Raw genomic sequence first — 12,065 nt, 5'->3', positions numbered from 1 at the left:
ACTTGCCACGCTGGGCGCAGTGCCAAAGGATCTCAGCGGACATCTGAAAACCATCAGAATTGACAAAATCTCCATCTGTCAATTGCAAAAGGCCGCTTTACCGGGATCGGCAAACATAATTCGCCGCTACATCACGCAGTCCTAGGTGCTTGGGAAGCGCCCGACTGGTGATGAAATACGAAATCCAGCATAGTGATCTCGTTTGCTGTGTTGTACTATAATAATAATAATAATAATAATAATAATAATAATAATAATAATAATAATAATGTATTCTGTTGTGAGCAGAGAAGTGGAGGACTCTTCTCAGGAAATATCTCTATATTCGCTCAATTGTATTAATGTCTGACATGCAGTGTGGGTTCTAGACAGATGAGCTGGATTCAATAATTCGTCTAGCAAAGGTTTATATGCCCTAGTTTGCAATACAATGCTGGAGAAGAAGCTTCGCAAAATTAGGTTAACAGTTAATGGTTTTTTTTTAAGCAATGTTGTTACAATGGGCTCTGGCACTTAGGTCACTAGAGATGAGTACTCCACGGTCCTTGATAGAGAGAGGGTCATCTACAAGGTTGTATCCACCTAGCTTGTATTTGGTGTTCTGACTTTGATTTTTTATTCTTCTTGAGTAAAAGTCAATGCATGTTGGCCAAGCCCAGTGGATCTGATACAGAGGTTTTGTATTTTTGCACTCTGGATTCAGTCCATATTTGGAAATTCCCACTTTATTTCATCACAGCTGGGGTATCTTCTAAATCTGAGGTTGTCCCGATGCCAACAGATGCCACTTAAAATGACTTCCTCTTTATGCTTGATGTAGTGAAGGAACTGAGCAGTCACGGCAGATGTAACTCAACTTTATTTAAACACAGAACTGAGGTAACATAACACAAAGACAGGGTTTTATACTTCCCGATTAACCAATGAAAACACAATACTCCTCCCGCCAAAAGTCTCCCCCTGCTGGTAGCCTAGGACATGACACTCTTTTCCCCTAGGGGGAGCATACAAAATCATCCAGGTATGCCGGCCTACGTCTGGTGCGCCCCGAACAACGAGGCATGCTCTGGTGCCCTTCGATTTCTCTAGGTAACTCTTGTGGGCCCTTTAACTCCACCGTTCCTTCGGCCAAACCCTCGGCTTCGACTGTTGGGTCCTTTGGGGGTTTCCCAACGTTCCCCGTAAACATCTGGGGAGGACCCATGTGTAACTCATCTCTCTCTAGGACGGAATACTCTAAACAAGGAATGCCCTCCCCACGGCCAGGAACTTCTTCCTCTCTCCCTGGGTCATGTACACCCGCTGACCTGGCCCTTAATTGGTCCACATGACGATGCCACTCTCGCCCATCTGACAACACCACTGTATACGCTCGAGGCCCCCGGGTACCACTAATAGTGCCTGCAACCCATCTAGGAGAACCCATGAAGTTTTGGGCAAAAACCAAGTCCCCGGCTCTAAAACATCGAGCAGCTGTTATTTCTCGTTCAGGTTCAGTGTACAAAGGATGAAGTCTGTCCAACACAATCCGCAATTTCCGTCCCATTAAAAGTTCAGAGGGGGCCTTTGATGTTGAAGTGCAAGGGGTGGTGTGTTGAGCCAATAACATCTCATCTACTCTCTGCTGCAGCGTGCCTCGGGTGATTTTAGACAGCATCTCTTTAGTGCTGCGCACCATTCTCTCTGCCATGCCGTTGCTGGCCGGATGCCATGGGGCAGTTCTAGCGTGACGAATACCTAACCCCGCGAGGTAGGCTTCAAACCCCCCAGAAACAAATTGTGGACCGTTATCGGAAACGATGACGTCAGGGTACCCGTGAGTTGCAAATAGAGCTGACAGCCCCCTGATAATGTCTCTTGTTGTTGTAGATGACATAATGTAACTCAACTTTATTTAAACACAGAACTGAGGTAACATAACACAAAGACAGGGTTTTATACTTCCCGATTAACCAATGAAAACACAATACTCCTCCCGCCAAAAGTCTCCCCCTGCTGGTAGCCTAGGACATGACACTTGACAATACAGCCAGCTCTGAAAAAGATCTATGAGGAATCATATTTCAGCCCTATGGTCATTCAGCTGAAGGGGAAATAATTAATTTCTCAAGAGCTGTTTGTGCAAGAATTGCAAGCATTTTTAGATACAATTGAACTATGGAATGTATGTGCGATAGAGCAGTGTTTCCCAACCTTGGCAACTTGAAGATATTTGCTGGCTGGGGGATTCTGGGAGTTGAAGTCCAAATATCTTCAAGTTGCCAAGGTTGGGAAACATGGCGACAGAGAGATTTAAATGATGCTATAATTTCTCCAAAGATCTATTATGTCTTTGGCTTCTCATACATTAGATCTCAGGATCCCTCTCATGGGACATCCTCTGATAAGAAGGTGTGGGACTCCATAAAGGTTTAGAAGTATATAAAACAAGGAATGGTAAACATACTTTAAAAAATTAGTACTTTTGTGTAATTCTTTTAAAAGTAATTTAGATTTCTTTATACATATTTTTGCATTTTTTATTTTTATTTTTAATCTTATTGAGTTTTAATTATAAAAAGACCACATATAAGCAAGTTATAATAAATAATAATAATAATAATACAAAAATACATGAAATATAAACAGATAAAGTAAATAGTAACCACTTCTGTAACTATTTCATTTCCAGATAAATTTACACTTCACAATATTACTTCTTCTAGCTTTACATATATATATGTATGCATACCTCAGCTACATCAACGACCCCAATTGTTACCCCTCTGACTCACCAGGAAGTTTCTACACAGCAGGCAATTGCTGAGCCATCAAACCACACCCAGCCACCAGTATTTATAGAAGGAATGCAGCTCAGGTCTCGCAGTGCTCACTTGAGATCAAGGAGAGAAACACCAGCCTGAAGATGATGAGTGGGACCTCATCGAAACGTCGCCAGAAATTTCCAAATCCTACACGGGAAGAAACCCGAATATACCAAGACCATCATACCTGTACCCGTGAAAATCTACGAAAACAAATATATATATATATGTACACACATCTATCCATACTTCACTATCCCACATCTATATTATTTACTATTTTCATTACATTTGTTGATCACATTTTAACAATTTTTCCCTGTTTGTATATCTCTTCTCATTTCTAGCCACTTGTAAAAGTTTTCCCATACGGTTAAAAAAATCTGTTTCTTGGGGACAACCTCAGATTTAGAAGATACCCCAGCTGTGATGAAATGAGTAAGCCTGGTCATTTCAGCATAATCCATTATTTTATTAAATATCATGTTATCTGATGGAAGATTTGGATCTTTCCAGTTTTGAGTGTATGGCAATCTCACAGCAGTTAATATATGTTTCCATTGATAATGTTGTACGCTGCCTTGAGTCATCTCAAGAAGGGCGGTATAGAAAATCAAATCAAATCAAATCAAATCAAATCAAATCAAATCAAATCAAATCAAATCAAATCAAATCAAATCAAATCAAATCAAATCAAATCAAATCAAATCAAATCAAATCAAATCAAATCTTTCATAACTTTGCAACAATAGAATGTATGCAAAAAAAGAGGGGGGGGGGGACTAGAAAAACCTTAACAGATCTTTTCAGATATCCTAAAAATAAGGTAGAAAAAAACCAGGAGCCTATTTCTCCAAGGAAGACAACTTTGGAGAAATCTGGAAGACTATTCTGGCATTTTATTTTTCTTAGGAAAACCAGTGTTATTTCTGCTTTCCTTTTAGGTGCTCTACAGGCTGTTCCGATCCTTGTGCGAAATGCCAACCATCAGAACTGTAGACGTGTTTGTGGGCATTGGGAAGTTTTTTGTGGTTGGCCTCGGTGGGCTTTTGGTAGGCCTTCTCTACGCCGTGTCGGCAGCCTTCACCACTCGCTTCACCAAAAATATCCTGGTGATCGAACCGCTTTTTGTCTTCCTCTACAGTTACTTATCCTATCTCACTGCAGAAATGTTCCATCTCTCTGGCATTGTGGCGTAAGTAAGCTTGGTGGCTTCCGAAATTCAGTATCGACCAGAATGAATCTTAATTTATTTATTTTATTTTATTATTTATTTATTATTTAGATTTGTATGCCGCCCCTCTCCGCAGACTTGGGGTGGCTCACAACAGAATAAAACAATTCATAACAAATTTAAATTGTAGTTTATAAAATATTTAAAAACCCCATTTACTAAACAAACATACATACAAACATACCATTCATAAATTGTATATGCCCGGGGGAGATGTCTCAGTTCCCCCATGCCTGACGACAAAGGTGGGTTTTAAGGAGCTTACGAAAGGCAAGGAAAGTAGGGGCAGTTCTAATCTCTGGGGGGAGTTGGTTCCAGAGGGCCGGGGCCGCCACAGAGAAGGCTCTTCCCCTGGGGCCCACCAACCGACATTGTTTAGTTGACGGGACCCGGAGAAGGCCCACTCTGTGGGACCTAATTGGTCGCTGGGATTCGTGCGAAAGAAGGCGGCCTCGGAGATATTCTGGTCCAATGCCATGAAGGGCTTTAAAGGTCATAACCAACACTTTGAATTGTGACCGGAAATTGATCGGCAACCAATGCAGACTGCGGAGTGTTGGTGAAACATGGGCATACCTAGGTAAGCCCATGATTGCTCTCACAGCTGCATTCTGCACGATCTGGAGTTTCCGAACACTTTTCAAAGGTAGCCCCATGTAGAGAGCATTACAGTAGTCGAACCTCGAGGTGATGAGGGCATGAGTGACGGGTTAGCATTTGAAATTTGAAAGTTTCAGCCCCATTGCTTGTAGCTATTAAGGTCTGAACATCAGCACTTCTTGGGGCAAAAAAAATAGGGACAAAAACTATTTTTTAGGAAGTGATAATAATTCCTGTAGATAAAATGCAGTTCTCATCAGATTTTTAAGACTAGAAACCCAGAACCGTGAGAACTTACTTTCAGTTTCCAGCTCTTCAGTTGTTTTTTGAACGCACCCACTCCTTTAAATGTTAGGGATATTTTTTTGAATTGGTCTTCATTTCCTCCCAATTTTTTTCTCCTTGCAGGAGATTGTACTCAATGACTGCAAACTAAATTAAGGGTTTTATGGAATAGTGTAGGACAGTGATGGCGAACCTATGGCACGGGAGCCACAGGTCTCACGCGGAGCTATCTCTGCTGGCACATGAGCCATTTATTTATTTATTTATTGGATTTGTATGCCGCCCCTCTCCGTAGACTCGGGGTGGCTAACAACAGTGATGAAAAACAGCATGTAACAATCCAATACTAAAACAACTAAAAAAAACCTTATTATAAAACCAAACATACCATGCGTAAATTGTAAAGGCCTAGGGGGAAAGAATATCTCAGTTTCCCCATGCCTGAGGGCAGAGGTGGGTTTTAAGAAGCTTACGGAAGGCAAGGAGGGTGGGGGCAATTCTAATCTCTGGGGGGAGTTGGTTCCAAAGGGACGGGGCCGCCACAGAGAAGGCTCTTCCCCTGGGGCCCGCCAAACGACATTGTTTAGTTGACGGGACCCGGAGAAGGCCCACTCTGTGGGACCTAACTGGTCGCTGGGATTCGTGCAGCAGAAGGTGGTCCCTGAAATAATCTGGTCCGGTGCCATGAAGGGCTTTATAGGTCATAACCAACACTTTGAATTGTGACCGGAATCTGATCGGCAACCAATGCAGACTGAGGAGTGTTGGTGTAACATTGCCCTAGCTCAACTTCAATGTGCATGTGTGTGCTGGCCAGATGATTTTGGGCTTGCACAGAAGCTCTGGGAGGGCGATTTTGGCTTCCAGAAATCCTCTGGGGGGAGGGGGAGGACATTTTTATCCTCCCCCAGCTCCAGGGATGCCTTTGGAGCATGGGGAGGGCAAAACACAAGCCTACTGGGTTTGAGGAGATAATACATTTTTCTCCTTGAAGAAGATTGTACTCAATGACTGCAAAATAACTGAAGGGTTTTATGGAATGGCTGAAATTGCTAGCATCTTGTCAGATTTTGGACACTTATATGTTGAAAAAAATTTGGAATGCCTGTCTCATGGCCCAAGATTTCCCAGTCCCAAAAGGTTCAAACCGCAAAGTAGCCTCCAATCCTTGCTTAGTCTTTTCACATTATTGCAAGTTGAGAAGCAATTACCTTTGTCAGTGGAGAGTTTTTAATTCAGTTCAACTTTTCCTTTTCCCAACCTGTTCCAATAAGATGGTTATGCTTTTTATCAAATGGAAAAACGACTACCCTGTTTCCCCGAAAATAAGACGTACCCCGAAAGTAAGGCATGTCAGAGGTTTTGCAGAATTTGCTAATATAAGGCACCCCCCGAAAAGAAGGTGTAGTCAAGTTTACATACGGTACGGTGGAAAAGCATACGGTACCATTCAAAGCTGTTCATAGCGGTACCGTAATAATGTGGCATCCCCTGCTGGCCCCTTCCATCGCTTTGTACCGTCCAGTACAGCAGACACAGTCTGCTGCTGTCTCACTGCCATTACAGTCTCCACTACAGTGCGTAGACTGTAGTTCCTCTGGTGGCCGGAAGCTGCAATAGCGGGAGTATACTGTTGTACCATATAAGTGCCGTCGTTTGTGTGTGTGGGTGCCATACTGACAGGTACCGTACCGTAATCAGTGTACCGTACAGTACACTTTCTTTGGGGGGGGGGTGTCAGCTTTTCTGCCTGTGAATTTGTCTTATTTGAGAAATATAAGGCACCCCCCGAAAATAAGATGTAGCATAACTTTTGGAGCAAAATTTAATATAAGACAGTGTCTTATTTTCGGGGAAAACACGGTATGTATACTAAATTGCTTTCCCCCCTCTGCTCCTCAGAATCATATCTTGTGCCTTGGGCATGAAACGTTACGTGGAAGCCAACATCTCCCTCAAATCCCACACAACAATTAAATATTTCATGAAGATGTGGAGCAGTGTGAGCGAGACCCTCATCTTCATCTTCCTCGGCGTCTCCACTGTTGGGGACAATCACGAGTGGAACTGGGCCTACATTTGCTTCACCCTCGTTTTCTGTCTCCTTTGGAGAGCGCTGGGTAAGGAGAAGGGGAAAAAGCAATCCCCTTCAAGGTTGGGCATCTTTTCCTGAGAGCGGGTGTTGGTGGGTGAGGGTTGGAGAGCCACATTTGCTTGGGAACCATGGTGGCACAGTGGTTAGAGTGCAGTACTACAGGCTACGGCTGCCAGCAGTCTGGCAGTTCGAATCTCACCAGGCTCAAGGTTGACTCAGTCTTCCATCCTTCCAAGGTGGGTAAAATGAGGACCCAGATTGTTGAGGGCAATATGCTGACTGTTTGTGAACTGCTTAGAGAGGGCTGTAAAGTACTGTGAAGCGGTATATAAGTCTAAATGCTATTGCTATTGCTAAGTGGTGCGGAGAGACAATGCAGCGGTGCCAAGAGGGAGAATTAATTTGACCTGCACCAGTGATGGGCTCCTATAGGTATGGTCAGGTACACAGTACCGGTAGCAAAATTTTGATCCCCCCCCCCTCTTCTGGGCTCTGGGTGTTTTTCCTATCACAGTAAATGAGGTTGAATGTGTATAATTTTAGAAGAGCTCTTTGTGTGTGTGTGTGTGTGTGTATATACACTTCATATAGTAGATAATCAGGAGTGGGCTACTGCCTGGACGGTGGGGAACACAGTGGGGTAGCAAAATTTGGAGCTCCACCCCCGAGCACCCAATTTGCACTGAAAGATGTTGAAACAAAATGCATAAGCCACACCCACAATGTGGTAGTAAAATTTTTGGTAGCCCATCACTGGTCTGCACTTAAAATGAATTAACATCAGGTTTCAATTCAATGAAATGTTGTACTCCTCGTGGGTTTCATCCCCTCCCTCTATTGTGTTTGGAGTTACAAATTGGCAGCAACATTGAGTAGAGCTCCAAATACAGCTTTTTTGGGGAAGTGGGGGTGGGTGTAATGCTGGGACTGTGGAACAATTGAAAGATTGTTGTTTTAGCAAGAGAGGGATAGACTTGGGAGAAATGGAGAAGTGCCATACATAATACTGTACATACATACATGATGTTTGTCCTTCGTGTTGTGGGCTGTCCACAAATCCACGATGTGTTTGGAAGTTGGGAGAGCTTCATCAGTGGAGACTTTCAGGAAGAGTTTGGGCTGCCATTTGTCAGAAATGGTGTAGGGCACTGATGATAATAATAATAATAATAATAATAATAATAATAATAATAATAATAATAATCCTTCCGAGGTGGGTAAAATGAGGACCCAGATTGTTGGGGGCAATAGGCTGAGTCTGTAAACCACTTAGAGAGGGATGTAAAGCATTCTGAAGCAGTATATAAGTTTAAATGTTGTTGCTAATGCTATTGCTATCCTTGGTTTTCCTACCCATTGCCTTGCTTTGACACTTTAAGGTGTTCTGGTCCTCACGTTCATCATCAACAGATCACACATCAATGCTGTTACCCGCAAGGACCAGTTCATTATCGCATATGGCGGCCTTAGAGGGGCCATCTGCTTCTCCTTGGTGGTTTTGCTTCCTGATTTCCAGAGGAAGAAGCTCTTCATTGCGGCAACCACAGTCGTCATCCTCTTCACTGTCTTCGTACAGGTATTCAAGCAAATTTTGGGTCCTGTGGGAAGAATTCTCGTATCCATTGGTACATGCACGCACACATCCAGAGATCAGGAACATTGACCCCCTCAGAGAGGGTCCGCAACTTGGGCGTCCTCCTCAATCCACAGGTCACATTAGAGAAACATCTTTCAGCTGTGGCGAGGGGGGCGTTTGCCCAGGTTCGCCTGGTGCACCAGTTGCGGCCCTATTTGGACCGGGAGTCACTGCTCACAGTCACTCATGCCCTCATCACCTCGAGGCTCGACTACTGTAACGCTCTCTACATGGGGCTACCTTTGAAGAGTGTTCGGAAACTTCAGATCGTGCAGAATGCAGTTGCGAGAGCAATCATGGGCTTCCCTAGGTATACCCATGTTACACCAACACTCTGCAGTCTGCATTGGTTGCCAATCAGTTTCTGGTCACAATTCAAAGTGTTGGTTATGACCTATAAATGGCACCGGACCAGATTATCTCCGGGACTGCCTTCTGCTGCACGAATCCCAGTGACCAGTTAGGTCCCACAGAGTGGGTCTTCTCCGAGTCCCATCAACTAAAAAATGTCGTTTGGCGGGACCCAGGGGAAAAGCCTTCCCTGTGGTGGCTCCGGCCCTCTGGAACCAACTCCCCCCAGAGATTAGAATAGCCCTTACCCTCCTTGCATTTTGTAAGCTCCTTAAAACCCACCTCTGCCGTCAGGCATGGGGGAACTGAGATATTCTTTCCCCCTAGGCTTCTACAATTTATGCATGGTATGTCTGTATGTATGATTGGTTTTATAATAAGGGTTTTTAGCTGTTTTAGTATTGGATTGTCACATGTTGTTTTTACCACTGCTGTTAGCCGCCCTGAGTCTATGGAGAGGGGCGGCATACAAATCCAATAAATAAATAAATAATAAATAAATTTACTCTGATGTATACACAAAAAAATCACCAGCAAAGTTAACATGTCTGTTTTATGGAGTTTGATGTGCTGATTCCAAAAATACGCTTAGTTTTGCTCTATCACATAAAGTTTCTGATACAGAACCATTTTTGCTATTGCGATATTTCTACATTTTCAATGTACGTGGCAATTACTGTTTTCTTATTGTCGCCAGTATATTTCCTATACCTTATAATAATGATGCTGCTCCGTGGAAACTATACCTGCTACGGAAAAAACTATATACATTTTTGAAATCAGAACAGAAAACATGATTCAGAGAAGTACAAGGTCAACTGCGATGATTACAAAAATATATCAATCTGTATAGTCTAGAGCAGTGTTTCCCAACCTTGGCAACTTGAAGATATTTGGACTTCAACTCCCAGAATTCCCCAGCCAGCTTTTGCTGGCTGGGGAATTCTGGGAGTTGAAGTCCAAATATCTTCAAGTTGCCATGGTTGGGAAACACTGCTCTAGAGCAGTGGTCCCCAACGGTTTTTCCACCAGGGACCAGTTTCAGCAAGACAATTTTTCTATGGCCCAGTGGGGGCGGAAAGGGGCGTGGTTGGGGGCAGGATTAAGCATGGGGGTGCTGGTCCTCCCCGCCCCTCTTTCCCGCCATCGTCCTGTGGCCGGCAGAACCTGCCTCCCAAGCCCTCTTGCCCGGCGGGAGGCGAAGCGCTGGAGGGAGGGGGTGGCGGCATGAGGGCCGGCAGCTGCTGACTCCACGGACCGGTGCAACATGCCCCACGGCCCGGTACTGGTCCGCGGCCCGGTGGTTGGGGACCCCTGGTCTAGAGGACAGAAGGAAAATGGGGGACACGATGTGATCGAAACATTTAAATATGTTAAAGGGTTAAATAAGGTTCAGGAGGGAAGTGTTTTTAATAGGAAAGTGAACACAAGAACAAGGGGGCCACGATCTGAGGTTCGTTGGGGGAAAGGTCAGAAGCAACATGAGAAAATATTATTTTACTGAAAGAGTAGTAGATGCTTGGAACAAACCTCCAGCAGACGTGGTTGGTAAATCCACAGGAACTGAATTTAAACATGCCTGGGATAAACATATATCCACCCTAAGATAAAACCTTCTTATCACTTCACAATTGTTATCCCAAATTAAATTAAAAAACCCACAATAATTGTGAAATGTGAAAATATGAAATTTAGGGAAGTGAAACAGCCAAGCACTATTACTGGAATTGGGTAATTCTTGGGTAATTTCTTTCCCTTGGTGAATTGCTTCACAAACTTTGCTAGTCACAGATTCAGCAACATGTGCATTCAATTTGTATAAAATGTAGTGAGAATATATTGATCTGTAGCAGTGATGGTGAACCTTTTCCCCCTCAGGTGCTGAAAAAGCATCTGCGCACGATATCACACATGCGCGAGTGCCTACACCCATAATTCCTACTGACCTACAAATCTACAGTCAGCTTCAGTGGCTTGCAATACTGCACACTACCTGCTGTGCCATCTCGGCTCAGTATGCTGACTCTGTAAACAGCTTAGAGAGGGTTGTAAAGCACTGTGAAGCGGTATATCTGAGCCGAGGTGGCGCAGCAGGTAGAGTGCAGTACTGCAGGCCACTAACGCTGACTGTAGATCTGCAGGTCAGCGGTTCAAATCTCATCACCAGCTCAAGGTTGACTCAGCCTTCCATCCTTCTGAGGTGGGTAAAATGAGGCCCCAGATTGTGGAGGCAATAGGCTGGCTCTGTTAAAAAGTGCTATTGCTAACATGCTGTGAGCCGTCCTGGGTCTAAGTAGAAGGGCGGTATTTTTTTTAAAAAAATCAACTAACTAACTAACTAACTAACTAACTAACTAACTAACTAACTAACTAACTAACTAACTAAACAAACAAACAAACAAACAAACAAACAAACAAACAAACAAAAAAAATAAGTCTAATTGCTACTACTATTGCTATTGGAAGCAATATCACCACTCTATTCTTCGTATGGACATGTTTTATTTATTTGTCAAACAAGTACTGTATAGTATTATAGTACATATCAACATAACATCACTTAAGTAGAACGTAATAATAGAAAGGATAATAAGACAGTAGGACAGGGACACTAGGCACAAAAGTGCACTTATGCATGCCCCTTACAGACCTCTTAGAAAAGGGGAAAGGTCGATTGTAGATAATGTAAGATTGAAGTTTTTGGGGTTGGGGGAAGCAACAACAGAGTCAGGTAATGAGTTCCATTCAGTTTATATCTATTACGTGCTCGTGTGTTGTTGTTGTTAACGGTGAAGTAGTCACTGACAGGGAGTAAATTATGATGTATGATTTTATGAACAACAGTTAAATCAATTCAGAGATGTCATAGCAGATCACATCCTCATGAAAGTTATTTTAGATGAGCGGGCATGGTATGTTCTTAAAATGGTAGAGACGCACTTTGGCCTTCAGAGGATGGGCCATCTCTGGCTTACAGAAGGTAGGGCCATGGTCATCCCAGGGATGTTTTGGGGCTGAGAGAAAGGCATGGAGGCCGCAGAGAGAAATCAGATGGCTGGG

General features: G+C 43.5%; 1 protein-coding gene across 1 annotated transcript in view; it reads left to right on the top strand.

Annotated features, from left to right (window-relative positions):
• The window catches only part of LOC139171705 (sodium/hydrogen exchanger 2-like), a 48,421-nt gene that overhangs the window by 8,981 nt on the left and 27,375 nt on the right, over nt 1-12,065 (top strand). The window contains exons 3-5 of the mRNA XM_070760143.1: nt 3,749-3,999; nt 6,826-7,043; nt 8,398-8,594. Of these exons, the coding sequence (XP_070616244.1) occupies nt 3,749-3,999; nt 6,826-7,043; nt 8,398-8,594 (666 nt within the window). The remainder of the gene's footprint in view (nt 1-3,748; nt 4,000-6,825; nt 7,044-8,397; nt 8,595-12,065) is intronic.

Source organism: Erythrolamprus reginae, chromosome 8, assembly GCF_031021105.1.
Source record: "Erythrolamprus reginae isolate rEryReg1 chromosome 8, rEryReg1.hap1, whole genome shotgun sequence".
NCBI lineage: Eukaryota > Metazoa > Chordata > Lepidosauria > Squamata > Dipsadidae > Erythrolamprus > Erythrolamprus reginae.
The sequence above is the reverse complement of the archived record's forward strand: the minus strand, read 5'-3'. Positions and strand labels throughout refer to the sequence as shown.